Source organism: Mastigoproctus giganteus, chromosome 8 (genome assembly GCF_048544385.1).
Source record: "Mastigoproctus giganteus isolate SK-2022 chromosome 8, ASM4854438v1, whole genome shotgun sequence".
Classification (NCBI taxonomy): Eukaryota; Metazoa; Arthropoda; class Arachnida; order Uropygi; family Thelyphonidae; genus Mastigoproctus; species Mastigoproctus giganteus.
Genome location: NC_143582.1, coordinates 125,888,712 through 125,911,714, shown reverse-complemented (window position 1 = coordinate 125,911,714; position 23,003 = coordinate 125,888,712). Strand labels below are relative to the sequence as shown.

The 23,003-nt window shown below is 40.5% G+C and overlaps 2 protein-coding genes across 2 annotated transcripts in view; both read left to right on the top strand.

The window, feature by feature from the left end:
* LOC150081807 (SEC14-like protein 2) overlaps window positions 1-5,738 on the top strand; it is an 89,216-nt gene extending 83,478 nt beyond the window's left edge. Inside the window, exon 13 of the mRNA XM_090379695.1 lies at window positions 5,520-5,738. Coding sequence (XP_090235821.1) covers window positions 5,520-5,608 — 89 coding nt within the window. The 3' untranslated portion in view covers window positions 5,609-5,738. The remainder of the gene's footprint in view (window positions 1-5,519) is intronic.
* A 9,910-nt stretch (window positions 5,739-15,648) lies between these two features.
* The window catches only part of LOC150081806 (SEC14-like protein 2), a 117,884-nt gene continuing 110,529 nt past the window's right edge, over window positions 15,649-23,003 (top strand). Inside the window, exon 1 of the mRNA XM_090378897.1 lies at window positions 15,649-15,711. The gene's annotated coding sequence lies outside the window, so the exon portion shown is untranslated. The remainder of the gene's footprint in view (window positions 15,712-23,003) is intronic.

Here is a 23,003-nt window from a genome sequence, read left to right as displayed (position 1 = left end):
TATTAAAGAGATATGGCAAAAAAGGTTGTTCAATTATGGCTTCTAACTGGTCAGCCTGATAGTCAGTTCCTTCTTGAATGTCAGCACCGTAGTAATATTTACCTCATATAGTTAGCAGTCGATTTAAGCGACTGCAATTAACAAATTTCGGAAATAACGGACAGCGTCTACTGAACCAGGAATTTCGCATGTACGGACCCAGCAACGTAACCACCTCATTCTCATGGTATTTATCATCAGCTATTTAATTAGCAACAAAGCAGATTTAATTTGCAGATAATAAGGCGGCTTGCCACGCTTTCGTTCTTCCCCATCAATCACCTGAAATCCACCACGCTCTGCGGCACCTCTTTATGGTGACCAACCTGGCGGCTGCAACGGACACCTATTCTCTAAGTGCGAGTTATCCATCACACCGAAGCTGCGTTTCATATCAAAGTTCCTCATGAAATTCTTAGCAAGGTAATATAAGATTCTTGGAGAGAGATCTTCCTCTTACTCAAAGGCTTACCAGCCAGCAGAACTATGCAGTTTATTATTAGTACGAGCGATACTAGCGCGAGCTGTCGCTCGTACTAGAAGACTACATCTTGAGGGCTCCAATCTGTGGCACACAAACCCGATTGTGCTGTAAGGTAGGATCCTCTCGGGTCTTTTATTATTTATGTTCATCATTGCTCCAATTGCACATGGAATGAGTGATTTAATTTCCTACTCTAGTCAGACAATTGCCAGGGCATCACACTACCAAATGGTGAGAAACTCCTCATACCGCAGGCTAATCTGGTTCAGTTTGAATTAAGCATTAACCCTGCTAGGCTCAAATGAGCTACTCGCTTAAACCAGTGCCCAGCGCAGATTATACCCTTATTCTCAGGGATTCCCGTCCTTGTGCTTGAGCATCATAAGTATGTAGGGAATACCTTTGACACCAGAATAAGATTTCGTCGCCATATGGAATTACTCCGAGTCAAGAAGATCTGAAAACTCTAGATTGCCAAACAGCAGCTTGTATATGCGCGTTACAGTTCTGTACACCTCGTGGGTAGAACAGTTGGTATAATCACCGGCTTCCCCACAGTGGATGGAAAAGACCTGAGTTCGAATCTCCTCAATAATGGGAGGAATTTTTATGGGCCTTTTGACGTTAAAACTTTTTTTACTAGCGTTATTCCAAAAAAATTGTAACCAGAAACGTCATGCGAAAAGCGTTACGAAAATTTATTCCAGTTTAATTTATCTTCTACTGGACCAAATTTAAGGAAATTTTGCACGGAGCTTAAACTTAGCTCTATACTAGAAGAAAAACTTTCAAACCTCCTCTGAAAATTGCAGTAGTTTTCTGATTTGAATTCTTCTCGCAGCCTTCTGCCGCTATTTGGGAAACCATGGAAACCGCCCCTGCTTGACGCAACTGTTCCATCACGAAAGGGGGTGGAAGGGGATGCTAAGAACGTGCCATTAAAAGAAAGTGTGATTGTTTATGGAGGAGAGAACGCTGTCGTCTGGTAGTGTATCACTCTAAAATAGCTCCTTTCAAAAATTTTAAATGATGTCATATTTCCTTTGAACGTCATCAAAATGTTGCGCGTCACGTCTGATTTAAAATAAAACTCTAGTTGATCTCACATGAAAGAAACTTTCTCGATTTGTCCTTCTTTCGCCACTCAACCACGCTTTCGTTTTGTTTTTTCTTTACAATTAAACTCTGAGGTTGGAAAAGAGTTGTACACATTTATGAAAACATTCTTCAACTTGGACATGTCATTAGATCTTTCGATAAATACTACACGTAATGGAGCAACTACAGATGATATATTTAGTCGTGAACTCTTCAATGTAAAAATTATATATCCTACTTTAGTCATCACAGACCAATACTTTCAGTAACCGATATGTAATTATTATTAATAAAATAAAAACATTGTTATGTTATTATCCATGAATTTTATTAATATCTGAAAATTAAAACGTTTTTCACACCTGCCGATGACTCTTAAATGTAAAACACGTTAAATTTGCCAGCGGCATTAAATTCTGTACCAGGCACATAATGTGCCTGGTACAGAATTTGTTTTTCTTTTTTTCACATATTAGCCCACTAACTCGGTCATATTTTTGGATGAGTTAGCCAAAAATTGATTTAGTTAGTGGGTCTCAGGTAGCATGGTTTTTTTCTCCAGCAAACTCGGGTTTTCTTCCAGTATATCGAACACAGAACACTGTCATCCCTTTTCAACCTGACGTGCTCCTTTGCTACAGCACCCCTCTTTTCCTCTTCTCCCTGTTATCCTACTTCTGTCTATCTCTCCCTATTTCCTTTCCAATCAAATTTTATTTTATTATTATTTTTCTGGGCTCTCTCTGGAAGCCTAGGCTACCCCAGAGTTCGCCCTACCAGAGCTATTCTTCCCTACGATCCTCGCCCGCCTCTTCAGGGTGGTGAGAAAACTGAGTTCACTCTCCACAGGCCTTCAGGCTAAGTTGCCAGAAGAATAACGCAACCCACACTAAACCTCACAAAACATACACTCTGGCCTTAAATACACATACACGCACTCAAACTTTCGGTTTCAGTGCGTGTATGTGTGTTTAATCAAAAGGGTTTATTATTCGTTAATCTAAATTTTATTTAGTTATTTATTGATTATAATATATCTGAATTATATGCAAACATTTAGAGTGACAAGATTTGCCATAATTTGTTACCCAATATAAGCACTTTGTTGCATCGTAAGCAAACTCCTTAAACGCTGATCGCCAGGTCATTCTTCGGTGAATGCAATGCGAGGAGTAAAACCTGATGGACCTAAACCCTTTTAAAATCCTAATCTTTTCCTATTTATCACAAAAGAATTTTTAAAGTACACTTATCTGCAACAAGTTTTTCTTTCAACTACTTGGCATAAATATATTGCAATTATAATTTTGTTGTACAGTAGAACCCAGATAAATTCCAGCATAAGAAGTTTTCCCCTGTATTAGGTTTGGTTTCTTAAACAAAATAACCATTTTGGTAATCGAACAAATTAGTGCACAGTTCATTTTAGTTAAATAAATCACCGAATTAGGTGAAATGGTATTGTTTTTGTTACATCTCATATTGTGAATTATATTCAGGGGATATTCATGTGCTGTTGAGATGGATCCCAGGGTTCTCCTCCCATTAGCCGCTGTTGTACATCTTGTGTAGAAGCTTACGCCAAACCGGCCATTTGTATGTAGTGTGTTGGATGTGTAAGTGTAGTGGTATGGTGTGTTGTTATGCTGTCGGCTGGTACCTGGCGCTTAGCAGATCGGAAGCAGAAGTATCAGCTTCTGGTCACCACGTCCCACCCCATCCCTGCCATGTGGAGGCGGCCAGGATCTACTATCACCTGCTGGATTAATCCAGGGCAAAACACCCGGGAGAGCTCGAATAAGGATGAAATGAAAAGCTATAGAAGGAGAAGTTTGGGAGCTGGAGTGGTAGGAAAGAATAGAAGAGAGGAGGATCAAACAGAGGAACCCTCCAATAGTTAGAAGGTAGAAGAAATAAAGCAAGAATAAAGGAAATAGAGGTGGAGAAGTGAACTGACTTCTCATGCCATGGGAAATAATCCAATGGAGGATCCCACCCTAGAAGCTAGGATCAGCAAGATTTCTTGAGATATAATTAAGTCTAATCTCTTGTAGACATTGCTCCAGGCACTTCCTCGGAGAAACAAGAATTTCTTTTTTACCACAATCACTCTATAAACAGGTTCCGCGTCTTCAGAAGAACACCAAGAATTTGCACTATATACAAGAACACAATCTATGTCCAGCAGAAATTATTTTATATATTTTATTAAATATTTTATTTATTTGGTTACAATGAGTATCCAATCATCATAAACTCTTGATAAAATTATCCCAAATTAGCAAGTCTAAGCTCCTCTCTTCTTTTAAAAGCACGTGAGGCAAACGTGTTTAGCGCTATAAATGCTGCTTGAGATCGGATAAGCCCGGGTTTATTTCCCATTGTGAAGGTATCTGAAACAAACTGCAGTTTACGCCTGTAGTATTGATAATATTGACAATCGAAAATAATGTCAATACGCTCTTCCTGTCCACAGAGACAAAGTGGGGTAGGAGACAATCCTAATTTAAATAATTTGCTGGTAATACTCCGGTGACCGATGAGTAAAAATGTACCATGCAATCCAAGCTCAAACCACAAAGATTCTCTCTTCCTAAACTCCTTCACCGATGGTAAGAACTCTCTTGTCACGGCGCCAAGTTCCGAAGCTGACCAGTCTCACACCATTTATCTACATAAATAGAACGAAGCCTTCTCTTCTCAAATGTTAAGGAAGCATCTAGGTCAAGTTGCACATCATCCAAAGTCATCATCTCACCAAAGTAATCAAAGCATATCATCTCATATTGCGAATGCCTTCACAAGAAGTTGCCCTGATATTGCACTACCTGACATGTGTATATGTAAGGGCGGCACTTAGAACGTCAGTTCAGCTCTGCCTCATATCGCTGTGAAGAACAGAATCAACTGTAAAGGGCCAGAAATGCGTTGGTGTAGGTTTGTGTGTATTATGTGTGTTCTGTTCTGGGCTCTTGGCTACCCAGAAGCATCAGTCACCTGGACAGATGATGCTGGGTACTCGTCCACGCCACGGGAAGGTGGGCCCACTAAAACACGTACTATCTCAGGAGAGACTCTGACCCACGTAGTTGCCAGAAGGTGGGCCAGATTCCTCTGGGGGAAGTCATTTCAGAAGAAGTAGAAGAAAAAAAAAAAAAAACACCCGTGGTGCAGGTTAGGAAAAAAAATTAAATTAGGCTGCACTAGAGTAGGAACTCAAGGCAGAGCGCGTGAAGAGGAAATTAAATAAATAAATAAAAAAAAATAAAATAAAAAAAAAATTGGTTGAACTAGAGTTGGAACTCCAGGCATAGCGCATGAAGGAAAAAACATAATATATATATTATTTTATTTATTTATTTATTTATTATTATTTTTTTTAAATTCGGCTGCGCTAGAGTTAAGTCTAGGCAGAGCGCGTGAGAGAAAGAAAAAAGGTATCCGGTGGTATCCTTCACAACCAGTTGCCCTGATATTGCAACTGGTTGTGAATGATAAGTGGAGAAGACTAATGTTATTCTCGGCGGATACCACCACCACCACCACCACCACCCCTAAGTGGTGGTGGTAGTATCTTCAAAGTATTTATTTTTTTTGGCGGGCTCCAGGGTTTCCCCTATTCACCAACTGAATAGGGGAATAGGGTGGTAGTATCTATGAATCCCTACCTTGTACGAGTATGAATCCCCACCTTCCATGTTAATTAAAATTTTAATGAGAATGCATTCATTGCAATTAAACGCTACTCAAAACAAAATTTCTGTAATTGGAATAGTCTCCATTCAAAAAAGATTGGATGCGCTGTTGAATTATACGAACACGAAAATTTAAGGAATATTCAAAAATCTGTTTGTAAGTGACAGTAATTTTTTGACACTTTCTTTTTCTTTCCTGCTAGACATTATCCTGTTCGACAACTCCTACAGTTGGATTCGGCAAGCAGATGTGGCGTATCGCATTGACCAGTTCCAACCAGAACATCTTTAATCAAAGCAGGCGAAGATCTTCAGAAGTGTAATTGGAAGCACGTTGCTGGATCGAAAAGCGAATGATAGAGCTCAGATCCGGTATTACTTCGACCTTTCGTCTTTTAAAAGCTGTTGTCAGGAGATTATATATATAAATACTACTGTTCGTGTAAATGTATTCATACTTAAATTTGACAAATAAAAACATTATTTTTCTTAAGTTTATTGTCATGAACTGCTGTCAGTGTATTTCAACGCACTTATATTTCACCATTTATTTATTTATTTATTATTCAATTTATTACATGTGCTTCACCCCTGAACAGCCTTCAGCTAGGAGGGTGCCTACATACATTTGTACATTATAACTTATTATTATTTCTATTTTATAGAAACAGTTTCTATATAATATTATAAACATTAGTTTCTATATTCCAACAAAATAACATCTAAAGTGAGCAAATAAAGCAGATACAAATATATACAGTGACACGAGCAAAAGGTAGAGACATATAAACACATACGCGTCCTAATATATGCATATACATCAAAACACATTAATTCTACAGTAAAGTAGAGTTGATGGGAGATTCCATCCTGAAGGAGATAATCAGGAAACTTCTACAGTTGTATGTGGTGGTACATGTCCTGTATCTTCTCAGATCTGTATGCTTTCTCATCACAGAACTTGTGGGGATCAATCTTCAGAGTGTTGTACGTTTGGAGAATGTTAGACGGAAAACATCTTCTAAGCATAGTTAAATTCTGTAATAAGCTTCTTAGGGGAATCTATGCACTATTGCAAAGGACGCGGAAAGCCTAGGGCCTGAACAAGATTATGGACATTTGGAGAGTCAAAGCGATCGGTGAGGAGTTGACAGAGATTACGCAGATTTCCTGTAATGAGCAACTGATTCCAAGGGGTGCAACCAAGGTTAGCATACATGATTGATCTCGAGATGGCGAAAGGGTGGCCATTAACACGGTTCAACCACCTTAAAATCCAGTACTCGATACCCATGAATTTTTTGATGTTAGTGAGGGAAGCAGAGGACCAGATCGTCGAGACATACATGGGAATCGGAACAAGACATGTTTGTATGTAGTGAGTGGCAAGTTTTTGGTTGTTTACTCCAGTAAGTTCCTGTCTTATCGCCCACATTGCTGACAGAGTTTTTGCTTTAAATGGGTTTCTCATTCGTGCTAACAGTTAAAAATTACAGTAACATATAACAACCTCTTTTGCCTTAAGCGCAATGGAAATGATAAAATTGGGTGACTGCTTAATATTGTTGATGAGATCACACTTTAAACACGCTGCCTTGTGTATAAATATACATGTGGACACCAAGAGTGCTTTGCTTGTTAATCACCACGGAACTAACCAACTCACCCAGAGTCCAGTCCAAGCAAGGCAGATCTTAGGATTCAGAGTTCCGACTGTAAAAATTAACGATAGGATCACCAGGTCATATTTGCATGGACTGAGAGGCTCTAATTTGTTTGGATTTTGAGGCCCTTTTATTGGTAGCCTGGGTAACTTCCTTAAGACTGGTCCCGGATCAGAGTAGAAGACTGGGCAAGTTTATTTCTGTGTACGTACCCGCCCACCGATGAGGAGGTGGGCGGGTCATACCCCGGTGATAAAGTGGCTTTCAGTCCTAAACCCCTTTTTTGGTCCTCATTGTAGCACACTGTCTAGCATCTCTCATATTGTAGAGTTATACTACATAACTGGATTGTCATTCGTTGTATCACCGGGGGTACCTACCCACTGATGAGAAGCCAACAAGTTTCGAAACGGTGCCGCCTGGTTGGTGGTATCCACCAAGAATAAGTAACATTAGTCTACTGGCTTATTCCGGGTGGTGCAATATCAGAGCAACTCGTTGTCCTGATATTCACTACCTCGGTGATTTACTACGAACTAAAATGGTACTTTGCACTAACTTGTTTGTGTAGTAAATTTCCGTAGTCTGAGGCTTTCAGCCCTAAACTCCCTTTTTAATACCACAATTATTTGAGGAGAACAATGTGGTGGTCCTATTGCTCCCAACCCAACATCCAGATCTGAATCCAATGAATGCCTCGTGGATGTTTTGCAACAACAATTGAGAGCCAACAGGGAATCCCAGTTCTAGCAGAGAGCTGGTCGTAGCGTTAGGGAGAGTGGGGCAAGATTTCAGTCCCTACATATCAGAATGCAGTCGTACTCGGTATTAAAATTTCTTTTTTTCTAAGTATAAAAGTAGATGTTTTTTCATTTCTTTTTCCAATACATGTTGGAGGATAGTGTATTTAGCTCATAGATAAGCATATATTGCTATAAAAATATGTTATGAGGCATATTTATAGTAATCCGACAAGTATTCTTCTAATTCAAATAAATATGGCGTGTGTGTGCGAGTTCTCTATGATAAGAAATAATTTTTATAGAAATAAATTAATTCTTGAAAAGTTTTATATTTCTTTATGTGAAATGGGTGTGTGAGTATGTAAAGCACTAAGGCTATGAGACGTCAGTATATTGTGTCTAATTGCGTATATCCTTCGAATCGTTTGTTTGCTGAAAAAAAAAAAAAAAAAAACAGAAAACAGCAAACCTGGGCTTTTTCTGTGAGAAAAAGCCTGAGAGACCAATTAAAAAAAAAAAAAAAAAAATCCTTTTCCACATCGACCGATTCGTTCTGAGGCCTTTTCCACCCGGTGTTGTCGGGGATTATAACTACTGCTCTAACTGCAAGGGCATTTTTGGAAATGGAAAAGTCTAAGCTGCAGTGAATAGCATTTTCCTTTTATATCATTTTATTGATATTTTTCCTCTCAGAAATGAACGGTAAAGTAAGCATAAAAAGGGTACTTTCCGAACTCTAATAATATTTTAATTATTTAATAATAATATTTGTAACTTTAAACTTGGAATTATGTAATCGCCTTTGCCTGTTATCTAGATATTTTACTTATTCCTTTAAATCCTTCATATTTTAGTATTGCAATTTGAAACTACCTTAATTATTTACAATTATTTAGAAGCAGTGATAAACACGATCATTCTTTTTTTACTTTTATTTTTTTCTTGGGTAAATAAGCACTGTACTGCAGTTTACTTTAAGCGCATACTTTCCAGTTCACGCGTATGCCTGTTTAAATACATCTTTATTTGAATATTTTGCAACCAAAATAAACAAGTTTCCAGTCTTTGGCACCGTTTTATTGGCGCTGCAGTCGGAACGTGAAGCGCTTTGACTATGAAAAATAATGACGCAGAAGAGAACAGGTGTAAAGAAATTTAGAATGAACAGCGTGTTTTCAAATGGAAAGTCAGTTTTTTCCATTTTTTTTTTTTAGTATATGAAATAAAGCTCACAGGTTTTATTAAGTATCGCTAAAGATATGTTAAATATTGCTGAAATGAATTACGTTCATTACCGACATGTGAGTGACGCATTACTGTATTTAAAATGGTGGCCGAACAATAAAGTGGCAATCGTAAAGAGACGTTATTCACGGTTAAGGCAAAGAATCCAGAGTACACGAAAATGTTTCCGTTAAAGAATACGAAAGAATAATTACAGTTGTGAAAAGTTGAAGATTCTTTCAGGTAAGAGTTTCCTTCTAATAAAGCTTAACTGGAAATTTCAGGGTGCAATAAAGTATTTAAATATTAAAAAAAGAAGACGTTCGAGACTACATGGCCAAGTTTAATTAAGAACAAGATTGAAAACGCCATTATATTTCAAGACAGTCTTTTACGTGGCAATATTAATATTAAATGGTTTAAATCTGGTGTTCATCCTAAAATTAGTAGTTTATTCTCATAAGAAAAATTGCATTAGAAATGTTTTATAATGTTAAAATTTTGTTCGTTACTAATTGACACTGTAAATTAATAAATATTAGAAAGAAAAAAAAAAGCTGTGAAAAAAAATCTATTCGAAATGATCTTTTTGTCCATTTTCAGACTGCTAATTAATCATGTGGGAATAGGAGATATGCTCAGCCATGCCTTTTAATTGCTAATGTGGAACATTCTTGAAATTATCATTACTTGCCTTTTCGGAAAACTATTACTTAACCAATTAATTCTTCATGATAATGAAACTTTTTAAGAATTTAGTTTGAATTTTAATGAAATGGCAGTATAACGTTGCGAGGAATAATATAATATAATATTAAGCTGACAAATTTTAGGAAAAAAAATAGTAATACTGTATTTTAAATATTTTTGGATATCAGTACATTGTGAAATATATACAGGTGTGTGCTCGCTCGCTATTTTTCTTTTGAATGTATTTAATTAACTATACTCTTCAGTTAAATTACTGAATTTGCATTTGTCTGTTCCTAGACTCGCACCTATAAACAGACGCTAGACAGAACTGTATTTGTTAAGTTTTTTTGTACGATAAATATCAATTTTTGTTCTCAGTTTTTTTTATTTCTCATGGCCTTTTTGACACTTTGGTTTGGTTTTCTGGTGCATTTTTCCTTGTCTTATATATTTAAAATGGTTTATATTGTTTTTTATTTTTATATAATTTGATAAATCTCATCAGTCGCAGATCACTCATTTACTTTTAGGTTCAACAATTTATTTTCCATTCTCTTCTCAGTTATCACATAATCATTTAGTTGCAAATTAGAATTTAATCGACATTTGGCTTCCCTAATGCTAAGGCGCCACCGTAGCCAGGTGGACAGGAGCAGCAGTGCGCAGCACGCTTTTTGATTAGACCGGGGTTCGAGCCCGTGACCGCCAAACGGAGGATGCGGAAAGGTCAGGGAATGACCACCGCATATCCCCGGAGCAATATGGCCTTAGTTGCTAATGCTCTTAAAAACAAAAAAAAAAAAAAAAAAAAAAACCCTAATGCTAGCAACTGTTCTGTGGAGATCGTAGGCATCAGAGCTGCTGTATTATCTAATAAAAATAACGAATCACGCCTTAATACTTAGGTTATATGCATAACCTTAAAATAACGAATTTTCAAAAATCCAAACCGTGATATGTCCCTGAGCATGCCACATTTGAGTTATTATGTTATTTGGTTTTTAGGAGCATTAGCAACTAAGGCCATATTGCTCCGGGATATGCGGTGGTCATTCCCTGACCTTTCCGCATTCTCCGTATTTGGTGGTGACGGGCTCGAACCCCGGTCTAATCAAGAAGCGTGTGCTATGCACTGCTGCTCCTTCCCACCTGGCTACGGAGGCGCCCATTACTGTATGAACAAATGAAACTCACTCTGCCAAATACAGTAGTTGAGTTAAGGAAACAAGTTCTACTTTTTCTCTTGTTACCAGAGTCTGTCACAAAAAGGATGTAATGGTTCCTTACGAAAGATATAATGAATTTCATGCTGAATTAGCATCTGTAATTCCACCTTTTATTTCCAAAACAAGTCCAAACAAATTTACTTTCGCTCCCGTTCGAATCCAGTCTTCACTTGGATAAATTTCTGCACTCTTGGGAGTGCAGGAATTGCTTTACTTCGTAAACACAACTCACAGCATCTGTAGCGTGCGCTTATTCTTGCTCACGAGTGTCTACATAGCAGTGTCGCTATGTACTTTACTCACTGTGTGTGTGGTACTGAAGGGACAAAACTGATATTGAAGTATGAACGAGTTTACTTATGCATGAGTAATGCACGCACATAATTTCTACTACTAAGGTAGTTTTAATGCAATTGTGAAGTACAATTCCACAATATGAGAGATGCCTGATGGTGTGCGTGGTTTAATCTAAAAGATATTTCTTGGCTAAATGTCTAAGAGTATGAAGGAGTTTATTTATGCATTCTTCTCCATAAGTGAAGCATTACTTATTCCAGGCAGTGCAATAGAATGGCAACTCGTTGTGAAGGTATTCATAATATGAGATATAATTAAAACGATGCATTAAAAATACCATGGTAGTAGAAATGGTGTGTGTGCATTACCCATACATGAGGCTGCCGTAGCCGAGTGGGCAGGGGCGTGAGTGCATAAGTACACGTGCTTTGAGCGACCGGGGTTCAAGCCCATGCCTGCTAAATACGGTGCTGTTTCTTGTATTCTATCTTGTGAACTGCTCTGACCGTTTGGTCGTACCGGAGAATAAAAGAAAATTTATTTGTTTAAGTAAACTCCTTCATATTCTTAGGCATTTATCCAAGAAATATCTTTTTGATATTGAAGTAAATTGTTGTTTATTTTGCTCCAAAGCAACCAATGATATGAGACCATATTAGCGTATTATGCCTGCAAACTGCTGCATGCTTTCTACAGTTGATTGCACGCTGTTCTAAATGAAAAACTGAAGCTTCCGGGAAGGTTCAACTCCCGTTCGACACCGACTAATTGGCCACAGTATGAAAAAAGTTCCCCCTAAAAATAACCTCCCATCTTGACTAGTGGTAAGCTGCTATTTTTTGATCAACAGGTTCGCTACTTTTGGAAGAAATGACTTGGCAAGCAAAAGGAAAAAAAAATTATTTGTAATTTTTTATTTCTTTAGATCAGTGCATTAAATCAAAGGATTTGCGTACCCAAGATTTCATATCAACTGGCTCTACTGAACCCCCGGAAACCCCTTGCAGCTCTGCACTTACCTTCACGGTTTGTGGTGGCGGGCAACGTGGAGTCCCACTAGGGCCCTGCGGCCAAGTAGCCAGAAGAAGAACAACACAACAACACCCTAGTTCTGTAACCTCACAAGAATACTGACGGCACAGTTGTGGGCAATCACCGGTGGCATCTTACCCCCCAACATTATGCCATTATGATCTTCACGGTTCTTGGTCTCCGTTCAGGAAGCTCAGGCAACCCTGGCGGAAACCAGCCAGAGAACAACGGGCAGTCAGACTACCTCCTAGCGGTTGTGTGCGGGCAACTTTTGGGGTACAATCAGGGGCCCTGCGGCCAAATGCCAGAACACAACAAAAGAACCCAACACAATACTACACATTCAACATAGATCATTTTTCTGGAATTTATAGTAGTACTGTTTCTTCACAGCGTACATATGGCGCAGATGTGGGGAACAACAGGCAGCCCCTAACACTATGCACACTGATCTTCACGGTATTCGAACTCAGGCCTCTTTCCACTTGCTGTAGATGGACGGCGATCACATGCATTATTATACCCACAAAAAAATGAATGTCCAATGGATGTATTTATTTGGGTTGAGAGAGAGATTCAATAGTGTTTTTTGTTCACTTTACCATAGTTGTCGGATAACTTTCTAGTAGTACAGCAGATAGCGTTGAGGCTCTCTCTCTCTCAGGATTCCATCGCCGTCAATTACAAGATACCTGTAAAAGGTGGAAAACGCTTTTGTGGGCTAATTTAACTCTGAGATTAAGTACCTGGTTTCGGACGAAGGGCGGCATTGCTTTCCATGACCCGAAAACTGCGATTTTTCATCAGCTACTGGCAACCCAGGCATCGAACAGACATTACAAACGGTAAGATATACAGATACACTTCAGGGAATTGCGCAATGTTCCTAATTAAGATGCTAAGGTCCCAATTACCACAGATCCATATATTCATAAATCATTTAGCTTATTGGCTGACGTGTTTCTCTTCTCAGGATTGAATCCTCTTAATTTCAGTTGGAAAATCTGTACGTGTTTTTTGTCCAGTTGCAGGGTGGGGGAAAAAAACTATTATATTAGGGTCCCTGGAGAGTACCTTTAAACTACTCGTGTATTTTGTATGTAAATTGCGTATGTCTGGTCGATTTGTCTGCTTTGTAGGACGAAAAACCCCAGTTTTTCCGAAACAAACAAAAAAAAAAAAAAAAAACCCTTGCTATCTACCTGAGACCGACTAACTCAGCCACGGAGAGAAAAAAGCCCGTTAAAGTTCCTGGCGTCATCAACGGGATTCGAAGCCTGGCCTTTCCACCCGATGTGGGGAGGACGGTGACGGTACCACTGTGCTACCCCGCGCAGACATTGCAGGGTGAGAAACCCATCTAAAACGATAAATTAAAGCAACCCAAAAATAGTTAATAATAGCATGGAATAAATTCAAAAATAGCAAAAGCTTAAATTTCCACTACTCACCTTTCACCTTTCCAGTACTCATAAAAGGTGAGTACTGGAAATTTAAGCTTTTGCTATTTTTGAATTTAGTCCAATAAAACAGTACTTTAAGACATACTATAACTTCTAAATGTTAATAGCGTGGAAATAATAGCATGCATTAACAGATTAAATGAATACTAGTTATGTATATATTTGTAAAAAGTTGTGTAATAAATGACTGCTTTATAATTTGTCATCGCTCATGAAACTGACAGCTCATATATATATATATATGAAAAAATCCCTCAGCCCTTGGAAATTCTAATATTTTAATGCAATCAGGTAGCTTCTAGGCCTTACTGCTTGAGGGAGCTGTTGTACTGAAATACTAAGGAAATAAGTAAAAAGAGTACTCCCCCCCCCACTCCAGTGTGCATAGTTTACCAACCCCTTTTAAACACCAACCTCAACGATGAAAGAGGCGCAGGTTTTTCGGGAATTGTAACAGAATTAAGCAATTCCGCTGAACTCCACTTAACGGCAAACACTACAAAATGGCGGCGAGAGCGGGGAAAAGCAGTGATTGACAGGTTGTCACTCCGCTCACTCACAGCATCCCCTCTTCGTTTCAGGCGGACGTCACGTGACATGATGTCACTGAGCGCTAAATGCGAAATTCGTCGCGAATGGTTTCGTTTGCATACTGGCTTCACATATGCGTTGCTCGTTCGGTTGCCACGTGGTTGCTCATTTAGTCCTCAGTGTCTGTGTGTGTGTGTGTCCTAATCCATCCTGCAGGTAAACTGTTTTGTTGTGTTTTGCCGTCACACTTTCTTTTCTTTTTGTGACCTTTGTTCAATCCCAATGGAGTGCGAGAATGTTGAATGGTTTGGAAAGGGACGGATGTAAGGCTGTCATTGAATGGTGCATGAGTGTGAATTCGATTGCTTCTCAGTATAAGTGTTTTCTGTGTGGATGTTCCATGAAATTGGCCGAGCGACAATACGCCAAAATTCTATTGGCGTATTGTGCTTATACAAAGAGGAATTTTATTGTTCATTGCGCGTGTTAATTGACTTTCATTTTGTGTTTAGCGAAAAAAGGTTTGTTTTTAGATAGATTTTTACGCGACTTCGGGAGGAATTCAAGCAAAAACCGGTTGTTGGCCGAAAAAAACAATTATAACGAGAGTCACGTTTTTAATTGACTGTCATTTGTGTTTAGTGAAAAATGTTGTTTTTACGCGACTACGGGAGGTGTTCAAGCAAAAATCTGTCGTTTGCCGCGTGTAATACTTTTCGTTTCTTGTTTTGAAAGATTACTGTTTTTGTGTTAATTTTTCTTCATTTTAACTCTGGACGTTGTTACGTGACATTCTTCCCCGAATAAGTTGCATTTCTGTTAGTTGCTGCGTCGAAAAAATTGCGGTTAATTTTATGTCACGTGACATCCGCCACGTGCGGTCGTCGAGAAGAGGGGGAACGCAGTGAGCGGAGTTACGAACCGTACGTCACTGCTTTTCTCCCCCTTCTCGACGCCATTTTGTAAGGGGTACCGTTCTCTGGAGAATTACCCAAATCTTTAAAAGAAAATCTCATAACTTCCTTCGAACTAACAATTCCATAATCGCAAGGAGCGAATGCCGAGGGACACGTGAACCATCTTTTTAAATAAATTAATATAACTTTGCTCGTGCTCTTAGTTTTGTGGGCACTACCTCCTCGTGGCTGTATTGTAATCCCGCAAGCTGAGAGGCCCCTCCATGTCCGAAATTACGTCGGCATTCCTTTTCCGTTGTATTTAATTGCGGAACTTTTGGAAGTAACTCGTTAATTGATACTTAGTGTGGCGATTTCACGTGGGAGCTCATTATACGAAATTATCACCCGTGGCGAGAATGGCCAGCTACACGTTGGCTACACCGTCTTCGCGTACGCCAAAGGTAAGCTGGACTGCAGGTTTTTGCCAAGGCCGATGTCCGTGACGTAATCTGTTTCGTGTACCTGGTTGACACTAAGTGCTTTCAGCGAAGTGGTTTATTTTCCCGTCAACCATTAGTGGGACGCTTGTGGTTTTGAGGCTCGTTCTCCTTTACTGTCCAAAGGTAAGTGTTCTCTTTTAGTTACGAATTCCAGAATTTCCCTTTTCAAACACGGTTTATTTTTAGGTGGTTATTAAAGGAATTGCTTCTTAACATTTCGAAAATTTGAGACAAACAGAATGGGCGTGTCTTGTGGTCGACAACATGTTATAATCGGAGTGCTTTTATGCGCGATTTTGCGTTTAAATTTCGACTTTCTGTACCCATCGAAATGCGCGTACTTTATATTTCGAGCATATTTTTAACAAATTTGTGTTATGCTAAAAGATATTTCCTACCTTTTTATCGTTCTTTCTATTCGGTTGTTTGAATATGTTCTCAGCTTTTCTTGTACACTTTTGTGTAGCATAATATTGTCGGTACCGTTCCCTTCCTGTTGTTCCAGTTTAATGGAGAGAATGCGCCGAAACTTATTAAAAATAAGTTTAGTTTTAACTGCAGCGGTGATCGAAATGTGCTTTGTTTCTTTCAATTAAAAACACCAGTTTAAGTCGCTGCTCGCGAGTTCTTACTGAAAACTCTTTCAACTTAAACGTAGTTCTTTCTGAATTAAGTTTATCAAGTTGATTATATCAAAAACATCACACAAATGAAAGTAAATATAAAAATGGCGAAACACGTTGCACTTACTGATTATATACGGAAGTTCTTTCCCTGCACAGCTGATTTGCTTCCTGAAACAAATGCACTGCTTAACACCTGTTGCATTCTGTTATTAGTAACGTACTATCAACAACAGATTAAGCGTATGTTAGATTCTAACTACTGACTATACATAAATGTTTGCAATGTAAAATACAAACTCGGTAAATGAATGTCTTCTCCTGTTTGAAAATAAAAATGAGCATCTTCGATTGGCTGTGCATATTTTTGTCGCATTCTTCTCGTTTAATTTATCTCCGATTCCTAACTGCACTGTTCCTAACGGGCATTCATATTACTGCGCAATCACTGCAGAAGAAATTTAGAGAATTTGTTTGGTTTCAGTATTTAAGCACCATACAGTGACATTGCAGCCTGCCACTACGAGTTTCTGGTGTGTCGCGCAGTTTCTCTAATGATAAGGGCAGAGGCGAATTTAACGGCGGGCGCACCGGGCGCGCGCCCTGGGCCCCGACTTCTGAAGGGCCCACGCAAAACCCCAACAAATTAGTTGAACTAATATGTTCAACTATTAGTTCAAAACTTTGTGATTATTATTATGCTATTATTAATTATATTATACATATATTATATTCAGATTTTATTGGAAATAAAACATTAATAGTACATAATATTTTTTATTTATTTAAAAAAATGGTTAACATGTATTTTTATTTTCCCTGTCTCTTTTTTTTTTAAGGGGCCCAATATTTTCTTCTGCGCCCGGGGCCTCAACCGATCTTAATCCGCTACTAGATAAGGGGAGTATTCAAATAAACACAGTATTAATATACAGTAAGAAATTATTAGCATCAGTAAGACTATTGTGGAAATGAGTAGCCTAGCAAAACCTGGTAATTCATAACACGGAATGAAATATCTCAAATTCAACATTTGGTGTGGGGTGTGGAATAGGTAGGTATTGTGGTAGCCGAGTGGTCAGAGCGAGAGTGCATAGCACGCGTTCTTTGAGTACACCGGGGTACACCCATATAATGTACTCGAGTACACCCATTTAGACATATTGTCTATATGCCTAAATGGGTCTGTCAAGAAACTGATGTAGTTAAATTTGAACGCGTAGGGCTGAAAACGGTGTGAAAGTCAACAGTAAAGGGGTGTGAAGACTGGAGGGAAGAAAAGAAAGTAAGGGACCGATAGAGAGGATGGCGCCGCGATTGCAGTGGAGCAGGCCCGTGATCCACCAGAGGGAAGAGATTTGGGGAAGGGGTGGGGAAAATCCCCCCACTCAAGAGAGAAACAGTGTATGTTGAGTCATATGACAACCTTGGATATTTAGTCCAGGTGCCCAACAGGGCAAGATGAGGTTCTTCTGGACTTCTGTGGTGTCTTTGACCAAGTAGAGTCAGTCTTAGTTGTGTTTCCATTACTGTGGGCCATTGAGGGATGGCTGTTTCGTGATTGATATTGTCCTATTCATGGATTTGTAAACTTATGGGATACCTCCACTCAAGGGGAGGGTAGGGTCCGTTGTCTTGTGAACACATTTTGCACAAAAAGTGTGAATGCTTTGTAGGTCTCTTCCACTTGCAGAACGATGTTCTCCTGGTTTCGAAGAAGCGAGTGAATCTTGGTGTAAAGTGGTCATGCTCAGAGAACAGGTGCTCCCAGGACTCCTCCTGTCCACAGGAGCACCGCGGTGCTCCTGTCCGCAGGAGCTCCGCGGATTAGCTTAGATTCCATATAGCCTCTTTCTAAATGAGCCATGTTCGGTCAATAGGTTGGTGGTTTGGAGTTCGGGCGAAAACCAGGCTGGGGAGAGTGGATAAACTTGTCCGACATCCGGTATAAACTTCTTAGTAATGGAGCCTTTGTTAGTGAGGTTCCAGCGATTTTGACATAGTGATTTCACGTGTTGCAAAATCCGTCTTTTCTCCATGGCTTTGGAGTTTGCTGGGTCTGTGGTGAATCCTGTATGGGAGACTATTTTTCCTTTGAAATGTTGGTACAGCAACCACTAGCACACAATCTCCAAGTCCAGGGAAGGCATCCCGCCAGGACCTGGAGCACGTGGATGCTCACAGTGCAGCAAGCTCTTGTCGTTATGAGTAAAATCGATCGGTGTGTCATCTCCAGTTTTTTCTTGTTGACAGCTGTGTTAGTCTTTGTGTACCAGGCCCCAGGTTCATAGGGTAGTGCTGGAATAAAGAACGCCTTATAGAGGACGCCATGGGCCTTCTTCTTGAGGCCCCAGTCTTTTCTATTGACTCTGGCCAGTAGGCTCGCATATCTTATTTTTGTTCTCAGGTAGCAGAGATGTGGCGTGAAGCTAAGGCTTCTGTCAAGTATCACTCCGAGGTATTTTATTTCTGTTAGCGACTTTATGGTTTTCCCGTTTATCTTAATCTGCAGAGGTCTTCTAGGGCCAATGAATCCTTTGAGAAGTATTGAACTTCTTTTGTCTGAGGAGATAGTAAGGAGATTTGTGCTAGCCCAATTTTGCAAGTCACTAGTGGCCCGGTTTGCTATGGTCTCCAGTCGTGCCTGGCTGTCAGCCTGCAGCATCAGAACCAGGTCATCCACATATGCCTGGGTTTTAACATTTGGAATATCCAAATTAAGGAACTCATCAAGGACCAGGTTCCACAAGAGCGGCCCCAGGACAGAACCCTGAGGGCAGCCCATGTGGACTGGCCTAGAAACAGAGGAGTATGGAGTGGTAACAGTGATTCGCCTGTTTTCAAGATAGGATTTGAGGTGTCGGTATAAGTCTCCTGTGATATGAGCCTTCCGGAGCCTGGCCAGAACAGCAGGCCACCAGAGGATCAAAGGCTCCTGCGAAGTCAATCGATATTAGGAGGAAGTATTTTGTGTTGCAGTTTTTAGCTGTTTCAATAATATTTTCCAGAGCCTCTACAGCTGAGCGCCCCTTCCTAAAGCCATATTGATTAGGCGACATGAGGTTTGATTCTTGGAAGTGGTTTTCCATTCTTTGGTAGAGAAGGCGCTCGAAGAGCTTGCTGAAAAATGACAGCAAGGCGATTGGCCTATACGACCCTGGCTTTCCCTGTGGTTTCGTCGGGTTTTTAAGATGAGTTTTATTTGTGCCATTTTCCACGAGGCGGGAAAGTGGCCCACCGAGAGACATCGGGTGAGGAGTCCCAATATTGTGTTCGGTATAGTTTCTACCACCACCTTGAGCATCTCGAGCTCAATTTGATCTATACCAGGGGTATTTCTATTTTTCATCCTCGCTGCCGCTATTGGTGAGAATCTGCCTTCTCAGCTCCATTGAGAAGGCAGATTCTCAGCTCAGCTCCATTGGTGAGAAGGCAGGTTCAACAGCTGTGATTGTGTATGAGTTATCGTCCTCACATAGTTTTCTTTGTTCCTGGGTTTGAGGCTCGGTTGCAGGAAGATATGGTCCAAGATATTGTCTATAGAGGATTTCAATGTTCTGGTATAGGTTCCCTGAGCTGTCTTGTTTGCCGTTACGATTTCCCCTCTGGGGAGTTTTTTTGTGGTGACCCGATACATCACTACCCATGGGTTAGCATTTCCTTCTGTATTTACTAAGTTTTCCCACGAGGCTTTCTTTCTTTTCTTTATTTTAGCTGTGTAGTCATTTCTGACCTCACAGTACTGTTGATGTAGTACATTGACCTCTGCCTGTAGCCAGGATCTACGCGCCCTCTGAAATGCCTTGCAGGCACTATTTACCCTTTTCTTGAGATCTCTGAGCTCTGGCTCCACCAAGGAACAGCTTTGGGGGAAGGCATCTTCTTGTTGATGGCTATATCTGCTGCTTCTGTGATTAGTTTTGTTACCTCTCGCTGATGCCGGTCTAGGTTGAATTCATTGAGGTGGAAGTTTTCTGCTTTCTCCGTCAGCAGCTGCTTAAAAAGTTTCCAAACCGCCTTTGATATAGCGTATCTTGGTAATAAAAGTCGTGTGACATGTTGCGTTTGGAGTGATCGGTGGAGGTTATAAGTTAACACTCTGTGATCTGAAGTGGTCCAGTGTTGTTGTACCTCCCAAGGAGAGAGGTGTCCTGCTATGGAATGACTTGCAAGGGTTAGGTCGATATTCGCTTCCCACATAGTGCTCGAGAAGGTGTGGGGCTGGTTTGGTCTGTTTATAATGGATAGGTCGCTGCTTGATATGTACTCCTCTAGGCGCTAGTCTTTGTTTGTTCCTCTCCGTTCCGGTATATCACTGTGCCAGGCAAGTGATCTGCAGTTTGCATCAAGGCCTAATATAAGTTTGGCGTTTGGTAATTGTTGCTGCAGATTCTGAAGATATTGTTTTGTAGGGAGTATGTCTTCTCTTGGTCGGGCGTAGATGGACACTATGTAAAATTCCCCTAGGGACGATGCTATATGGGCGCAGACCAGTGGCGTAGCTATCATGTAGGCAGGCAAGGCAATTTCCTCCAGGCGCATTATAGCCAAAGTAGCTTATGCGCCATGAAACCCCCACAACAACAACAACAACAACAATAACAACAACAGCAATTTCCTCCGGATCCTTTAGGGGCCCCGGCGTTTTTGGCTGTCTCCTCTTTTTGCAATTTTCATTAATTAAGTAGAGGCCCGAACATGTTCTTTGCCTCCGGGCCCGAAAAAGGGTAGCTACGCTACTGGCGCAGACTACCCAGGTTGTGCACAGATCTGTTATCTTAGTTACAGTGAGGTCAGGATTACAAACAGCGATGGCAGCCCAAGGAGTTTCATCATCCACTTGGACAATTTTAAACTGTAGTGGGCACCCTCTAACTTGATATTTATGTGTATAGGGCTCTTGTAGAAGAAGTAGGTCTAACTTCTCTTCTTTAGCTTTCTTAACTAGCTGTGCTACGACCGCCTTGGAGCGTTGGGCATTGTGTTGTGCTATCTTTATCTTTGACATATTATAGTAGTTGTTATTATCTCCATAATTGATTCTCAACTGTTGTGTACCCTTTGCTTTAATGTAGACAGGGCATATACTGTCCCTGATGGAATGATCCGATGCTAACTTCATGGTTCTACAGTTTGCACAAACCGGGGTTTCCGCTTTTTTTGGGCAATTATTATATTCATGCCCAGTGTTGGCACAATTACCACAAGTGGGTTGTAACTGCTTGCAGGTGTGTGTCGTGTGGCCAAAGCGACAACACCGGAAGCATTTGGGAACAGCCACATGCTCTCTGAAACGGTGGCTGCCCCAGTTTACATAGATTCTGGACTGCTGGCTCAGGATTCTACAAGCGGCCGGAGACAGTTCAATGATCCAGTTAGCAGAATTTCCATTTCTGGTCTTTGTTTTATACCTCGGTATGATATGTTCTCGTGGCTCATCGCCGGTGGGTAGCTGACGGCAGTTTTTGGTATAGATCTCCTAAACAAGTTCTTCTGGGGATGCCTAATATCAGAATGCTTGGCCCTTTCTCTTTAGGCGGTTCAGCTATGAGGCCTAAGGAGGGTATTTTAGGATTTTGTCGTATTCCCTGTAGATCTTCCTCTGTGGCATTCTGTTATAACTCAGTTTCTTGTCTTTCTGACAGATCTAATCTTATCTTATCTTCGTGTGTTTGAAGTCATCCTTAAGCTTTTCGATTACTGTTTGTTTTACTTCCTCACTCGTTTTGTGGACTACGTTTGACGTTGGTTTCAATATTACTAGATGTGGTTTGGTGATTGGGGTTTTCTTGGGGTTATTCCAGCCTGACCTGCAGGACGGTTTCCATTTGTAGCATTGACATTGTTCCTCAACGCCTGTGTGGGAGCGTGCTGTGGCATGTGGTTTGCCCCACTGTTTTGGAGTTTTGGAGTTTGCCCCACCTCCAATTTTGCTGTGGCAATTTCCTTCTTTAGCTGGGTTTGTACCAGGATGGTCTCCATTTTCATCCAAATGGACACGATCTCTGCGCGGAGAACAGCTGTAATCCTGTTGGTTGGCTCCTTAAAGAGGCTCTCCAGAGCAGTTCGCAAAGCAAGGGATTGTCCAGGACGGTTCCTTCCGGGAGAACCTGGTCCATAGGGATCTCTTATAGTTTATCCCATGGCGTTCCTGAGGCTTTGTCATTTTGGGTGGCAGTTTGCTCTGTGGATTCCTTGTTTTCACTTTGGGAGCGAGTCTTCCTATCAGTGTTCGGTACAACATATTTCTTATACTTCCGCTTGGAGGGGGAAGCTCCAGATTGCGTGGATTCAGAGTCCTCGTAGCCGTCCACTATGATTGGGTCATCACTGTGAGCTGTTTGCGAAATAGGCGCTCCAGAATATCCTGATATCTCTTCCTTTTCCACCATTTTCGTATTATCGGGTTCACTTCGGATAACCGAGTCCGTATTGTTTTCATTCAAGAGGAATGAAATGGACGTCGAATGACACTAGCTAGGTGTTTGTAGTCCAATTATTAGCCTTGCAGCAGAGCAATAAGTTTTTGGATTGTCCCCCTCCAAAAATAGTGGGTGGGAGAGGTTGTTCCTAGATCGGCCCAGAAGGATACTGTTACTTTCTATACGATGCCTGTGGACATTCGCTTCACAGACAGTGAACTGCAATCAAGGTCACAACTAATAAATGTCAGATGACTAAGCCCTGCGCCGGAGGGGAATGCAACACATTCCACAGTACGGGTCAGTACAGTAGGTTGTCTAAGGTAAAGTCTATGGCAGAGTGGGGGGGGGGGATTCGATAGTCATGATT